The sequence below is a fragment of the Dioscorea cayenensis genome, chromosome 14, assembly GCF_009730915.1.
Source record: "Dioscorea cayenensis subsp. rotundata cultivar TDr96_F1 chromosome 14, TDr96_F1_v2_PseudoChromosome.rev07_lg8_w22 25.fasta, whole genome shotgun sequence".
NCBI lineage: Eukaryota > Viridiplantae > Streptophyta > Magnoliopsida > Dioscoreales > Dioscoreaceae > Dioscorea > Dioscorea cayenensis.
In genome coordinates this window covers 9,376,851-9,383,502 of record NC_052484.1, presented here as the reverse complement: position 1 = coordinate 9,383,502, position 6,652 = coordinate 9,376,851, and the positions used below count along the sequence as shown (strand labels likewise).

Below are 6,652 nucleotides of genomic sequence, written 5' to 3'. Positions count from 1 at the left end.
CAAAGAAAATATCTAAAATGAGATATGTGAAAAAAAACAGAGGGAGCAGATTTGCAGTTCTGATTTTTAATGTTATTGAATGAATAGTCAATGACTAAACAGTAACAATTCCTATTCTGCTGCTCATTGTTTCATTAGAACTGTTCCTAATACACATCTAAATCGTCAAGAGAATACTTGTTTGGAAGTCCTGACATAATGCTAGTAGTCATTCAATCTTTATTCATTTGTTAAAATAATATTCCAAGCCTTCGCAGGTTAGGAGAATGATATGTATTGGGAAAACAAAGTGTTCATCTAGCGGTTGGATCCTGACAGCCTAATGGTAGAGAAACCTTCATTCAAGAAAATCATGACGTTTATATCTAGTGGAACAGTCCGTTCATTTATGTAATCCATTCAATATACCTAAATCCTTTCAATTAAATTACTTATTTCACAAACTTGCAGATGCCACAGTATAAGAATGGCTGAACAAAACTAATATAGGCAATGGAAGAGTTGCAACAAAGAGCACAATATCATAGAACATGTTCACAAAGCCTAATAAAAATGTATGATCATTTCATTTCGTCACAGGAAGGAAATTAACAACATAATGTACGAACAAGAAAAGTGCTAATCAAAAGGGACATTCGAACGAAACAAACAATGGCCCATAAAATCTAACTTCTAGTCCCCAAACTCAGTTTCAAGGTGTTCTAGCTCTATTTCAAGAGTATACCTACAACGCCAGCACCACATTCTACTGTCCATATCCTCTTCATGGAATTTATAAAACTTAACACAATTTTAAAGATTGTAGGAGCATTTCAAACATAACAATCCGTAAATACCACGACATGAAAAGCACTTGGCACAATAAATTGGACCACTAATCAATTATTCTTTTATCATATGTTGATTTTGCAAACCAAGAGTCTTTTCAGCTGCCTCTTGCATGTTGCATAGAAACTTCCAATATGGCACTAGCATGTGGTCATGTGGAATCACTTCCTCTGGTTTTCCAACACAAAATATCGCATATGCATCTGCTGCATACCTGAATTATTGTTGTACACAAAATGTCAAGGAAAAGCAAAAGATCACAAAACATGTGATGTGTGATGATACTCTATAATGTGGAGAAAAACAAATGCTAAGAAGTTGCTAACACAATTCTTCAAGAAGCCATCAATGTAAAATTAAAATGAAGAAAATTAAAAATATCTATGTCCTACTCACTTCCCAACACCATGAAGTTGTGTGACATGAGTCCAATCATCTCTCAGATACTCCTGTGAAAAGCGTTTCATCTTTCTTGCACGAGTTTTTTGAAATCCTAGACCGCGTATAACCTCTTCTATCTCCTCCACGTCAGCATTCCATGCCATTGACTCAGCATCAGGGCACAAACAAAACAGGTGCCGTATTGCCTCACGAACCTGGACAGAAATCCAAAGAATTATTTTTCAATTATCACAATCTAAACATGAGCTGACTTCCTTGGTTAGTTAAGTTTAGCAAATAAATTCTGGTATTTGAAACAAGTTGGACCTGGAATAACAGTGAGTCATGCATTCTCAACAACTTAAAATGTCTACAAAATTACTGAAAATCAGATAAAAAGCTCTCAGTAAAAAAATAGTGCTGCAACAAAGGATGCATTTGACACATGATACTTACACACCACTTTAGCTAGATTTTCGCAATTGTTCGTCACAAAAAAAAATAAAAAACCTTCATTATAAGCAGTGAACAATCCATGAAACAAAACATCCGCTTACTACACTTATTTCAGACTTGAAAAAGATTAAATTTGAGAAACCAAAAAATAGGCTACCTCCTGTGATGACTCCCATTGACTGGAAGGCAAATATTTGCCATGCTCAGCGGGAAAAATGGTGACGATGTGGAAAAGAGTACTTGGACATAGATATTTGAGGATTAAAAGAGAAGACACTTCAGCTTTCCAGGACAGGGGTTTATTTCCAACAAAAAAGTTAGCTGTTGCACCAAACATAGAACACGGGGGTTTTGCCAACAGGGAAAAATGTTCATTTTTCTGTAAACTATCCAAACAGTTTAAATTTGGAACATATAATCAATTACAAGTGTTTACTTAAATTCAATGCAACAAAGTGTAAAGATCAGCTAATATGCAAGCACAATAAATGTTTAAAATGGGAAAGTCAACCCAAATGATATTACACTACCAACGTAACAATTTGTTATTTTGCTTAGTTTTGTAAATTTAAAAACATTGCTCTATCATACAATATTAATACATCACTTGTTTAGGGTACCATCACAGATTAAAGGCATCCAACTTGCATATTTAAAAAACATGGAAGCCGATTCACCACAAGGTTCTGCAGAAGATTTAAAGAAGTTGATCTCTAATCTGAAAGAAACAGAGGAAAAAACATTGAGTTCTTCAACATGAAGGAGAAGATAAGATGTAGCATGAAGTTTTTGACATGGAGAACATATAAAATTAACTTTGAAGAATCCTGCAAATGTCATTTTAAGTGAACCTTTATTTTTATGTTTGTGTAAAATCAATTAACTAGGTTATTATTTCAGGTAAATAGAGTAGCATAGAATTAAGTTGCAAAACAAATGAATTTAGAAGAACTTGGAAAGATTGCTCATGAAATAGATTCTACTTCAAGCTAAACAATGATTATGCATATCATGAGAAAAGGTCTGGAAAAGTCCTAGTCCAGTTAGCATTAGACAAGCTCATAATAAAAAAACAACCAAGGAGCATAACATTCAAATGGTGGTCAAGGACCAATCAATTAAATACAAATTAAATTGGGGTTCATCAAAACAATCCAACAAGGAAATTGCTTTATGACTTCAGTTGAATCTATCACTTTATTCCAGAAATAAGAACATGACATGAATGCAAAGACAAACAGATGCTCCCAATATTGATCATTAAGTTTAAAAAATCAGTTGACGACATATTAAGTGGTAATCTTTTTCATCTGCTTTCTCCCCTGTTGTGTAAAATCTGTCACCATTACATCCTTTGAGCGTAAACTGAAAGAAATTCCAACCCACTCCTAAAATCAACAAAAAATATTACTAAAAATTCATGTTCAAGCAACTAATAAATTGTCTCATGAATAATATGACCAACAATGTTTGGTAAAATGGAGAAGAATTATAATGTTTTTTGTTTAAAATGATATTCATATACATGGAAAACATTGCTTCTATTTGACATACCAAAAGAGGTTTCATGTTTTATTTATTTATTTATTTATCTATTGACAAGTGTTTGAATCAGTATACATTTACATGATGATGTACTTAAGAACAATATCCCCCACAGAACACGCATGGGAAAAGCATAGTTGAGCCCATAAAGGTCTACCTCATGCCGTTTAGAGAAAACATAATCCCTTGTCCATATTGATACGTAAAACTAATATGCTTGTGCAAGCAACATAGGCAGGGCTGACAGCCTGACACTCAACTGTCAGAGATCGATATTATATGTGCAAGAGCAAGTCCAAAATGTAAGGTTTCTTTATCATGCATTGTTTATTCAAGATTAATTCATCAAGATTAAGATTGATATGATTCAACAAGAAAATAAAAATAGAAAGAATGAATAATACCTGCCTGCCAGTAGTCCTATTGAGCAGCATGCAAATAATGAGGACCCTCCAAGGATCGAAGTAATGATTTTCCTGCAAAAGATTGTATGGAGATCTTGGAGGAACCCAAGTATTGTTGGCGTCCACGCGTTTGTAAGCATCAGACTTTTTCTCTGCAGCAGTCAACTGAGGGGAAACTTTGCTCTTCTTGTTGTTGTTGGTAGTAGTGGTGGTGGTGGTGGTGGTGTTGTCATCCTTCCTCTTCTTGGGGATTATTTCCACAGAGGTTGCATTAGCAGGCAGAGGGAAGTAGGGCGACAGCACCTTTGTTTCACCATTAACAATGGCACGGATATAATAGGAGGAGGCTGATGGCGGTGAAGGAGGTGGAGAAGGAGGAGATTTGTTTCTCCGGCGAGGAGGTTTGTTTGGCGGAGGAGCTTGAAGAAGGCCATTCCTAATGCGAGCCCTGGCAGCCCTATCAGCCTCCTTCCTAGAGATGACCGTCACATCGGATGCATTGGCAGGCAGAGGGAAAAACTTGGACAACACCATGGTTTTGCCGTCCACGGTGGCGCGGATGAAAGAAGACGGTGAAGGAGGATTCTTCGTTTTCCGGCGAGGACGTGAGGCCGCCGGAGTGCCCTCACACTTGTCCTTTTGGGATGCCCCATGGCCATGGTATTGGTAGCCGCTTCCCTCAGACATAATCATCATCAACTTTTCTCTTCAGCCCAAGCCCTGACCCTACTAATCCAGTAATCCCAATCCTTCCCAAGAAAAGACTACTGTTCATCGCCTCGATCACAGCCCTTTTTTCCACGATCGCATCGATCTTCGGACTCGAGAAGAGAAAGCGCGCGCTGCCGCCCTTTTTATTGATTTATTTATTTTAGGTTTTTTTTGCCACCTAGAACTAGAAGATACCTTTTTATTATGAGAGGGCAGAGTATCTCAAACCGTCTCCTCGCACCCACCCAAGAGTTGTTGGATTTTTTTTCCTCTTTTACTTCAGTGAATTTTTTTTTAATTATTTTAATTATTTTTGTTTTTTAATGAAGTTGGAGTACCGAAAATTTAATTAAAAAACCCTTAATATGATTGAACATGGAGCCCAGCCCACCTCTCGGACAGTTTTGGTGGGCCAGGTCGGCTCACCAAAAGGGTGAACCGGGCCCCAGCTTCGGCCAAGCAAAAATCCATCAGTTGAAGTCAACCTTTGAACAGATTTTTTATTAAAGTTAAAAATTTTTTTTAACAAGTTCAGAAAATAGTTAGATTTGCGCATAACTCGCCAGATTGCTTAACACGTGTGACCAGGGTCATGAGTTGGAAAAACTCCAACCTGTAACGAGGAAGGTGGGGCCACTAGGGTGGAGGCCAATTAGTAATTACAGGTATTTTAACCTTGCCCACTGAGTCATTGAGCGTCGAGCTTTGCTAGGCTGATTCTGGGTTGGGTCTAGTAGAAAGCAAGGCATTGCCCACCACCAATTGAACATGTTTGTAAAAAAAAAAATCTTATATATTTTTTTTTAAATATCATTTACATACTTACCTCTATAATTTATAAATTATGGTATATGTCATTTTTTTTATTTTAATGTTATTCGGGTAAATATCTTGAGAGGGTATCCAACTTTGGTCAAATTTCATTTTGAAAATTCAACTTAGATTTATATTATTTTGGTCATCCAACTTCAATTTTATTTTATAAGGAAAGTATCGAGAGTTTTTCGCTATGATTTAACTAACGTGTTTGCCGGAAATGTCATGTCAGAGTTAGCTCGCTACATCAGCATACTTATGTGTCCATGCCATGTCGACATTAACTTCCACATGAGCAACCCCTATGCCAAGAAGCCCTTCAAAAATCTACTTCGTCCCCACCATCTTCCCCTTTTTGAGTAATGCTATATGAGGCGAAAGAAACACACGAACCAGCCACACGACTGATGTGGCTGGTTACGTGGATTTTTATTTAAAAAAAATTAAAAAAGTAAAAAGAGGAGTGGGCGACCGGGTCTTTCTCCCTTTCTCTCATGTGAGTCCCTTTCGGGATTCTCTCCCAGTCGCTCCCAGGATCTACCACACTCCCACCGCTCCCCTCCCACCCTCCCGGCCGCGCTCCCTGTTGCTTCCCTCTTGGGTCACCGCTCCCGTGCCGCTTCCCTCCCCACTTTCGGCCCCGTGATCTCTCTGCTTTGGCTTGAAGAGAAGTTAGGGGCATCGGTGGTGCACAAGAGAGGGGAGTGGTGGGAGGATCGGTGGTGCACGAGATCTGTGGTGCACGAGAAGCTAGGGTGCCGCTCCCCCCTCCTCTCCTTTCTCGTGCGGTAGATCCCCGTCCCTTATCTCACTCGTGCCCCTAGGTTCTCTCGAAATTTGGAGATGAAAGCTCGGCCGCCTGCCTCGTCTCGTTCTCGTGCCGTGGCTCCCCTCTCTGGTGCCCTTGTCCGAGTGTCTCAGCTCGGCTTGAAATTAGGTACAGAGGCAATGATGATGCCCTAGCTATTTCTCTCATCCCCTCATCTCTCTACAACGATGGCGTAGTAGCTTGGATGGCCTAGCAGGCAACCGCTACTCCCATTGTTCTATAGGGAGGGGGTAGGGTGGGAGAAAATGAATATGAGCCTCTTTTTTTATTTTGTCTTCATGTATTACTTTCTGTCGTTTGGCTAGTTCGTGTGGTTGCTTCGCTCTATATAGCATTACTCTTACTTGTTCTTGTGGCCATGATGATTTGCCCTATAAAATAAAAATGAAAATGAAAATGAATGATGTTCTTGTGGCCATGATGATTTGCCCTATAAAAGAGTATACAGATTGGGTGCGCGAGGCAACTTTAGTTGCAGCCCTTGATTCATGTTTAGCCATGCGAAAGAATAGGGGGGCAAAATCTGAGCCTTTGATGAAGCATGAATTCGTTCAATGATTTTTTTCTGAATTGTGAATTATACAATAGCCTAGGGGCAAGATCTGAGCCTTTGACAAGTTTATTCGCAAGGGAAGCACTGCAGGTAAACAGATCTGAGGATTGTGAATCTGTTTCACTGAAA

General features: G+C 38.8%; 1 protein-coding gene across 2 annotated transcripts; it reads right to left on the bottom strand.

The window, feature by feature from the left end:
• Positions 1-573: 573 nt before the first annotated feature.
• Positions 574-4,475, bottom strand: LOC120275146. 2 transcript variants are annotated; one of them, XM_039281648.1, is made up of 4 exons: positions 3,615-4,475; positions 1,823-2,044; positions 1,225-1,424; positions 574-1,042 (listed from the first exon to the last, which is right to left on the bottom strand). In XM_039281648.1, the coding sequence occupies exons 1-4, from the start codon at positions 4,308-4,310 to the stop codon at positions 883-885; spliced, it is 1,278 nt and encodes a 425-aa protein (XP_039137582.1). In that variant the 5' UTR covers positions 4,311-4,475; the 3' UTR covers positions 574-882. The 2 variants fall into 2 exon arrangements, with proteins under 2 accessions (XP_039137582.1, XP_039137583.1); XM_039281649.1 differs by lacking the exon at positions 1,823-2,044.
• Between the last annotated feature and the right edge of the window lie 2,177 nt (positions 4,476-6,652).

Bases quoted from the DNA above. Each gene is read 5' to 3' on its own strand.
- LOC120275146 (XM_039281648.1), bottom strand. From the start codon at position 4,310: ATGATGATTATGTCTGAGGGAAGCGGCTACCAATACCATGGCCATGGG. The intron at 2,045-3,614 runs GTATTATTCATT...GATAGTTTACAG, and splicing joins ATAGGACTACTGGCAGGCAG to AAAAATGAACATTTTTCCCT. The intron at 1,043-1,224 runs GTGAGTAGGACA...ACAATAATTCAG, and splicing joins CAACTTCATGGTGTTGGGAA to GTATGCAGCAGATGCATATG.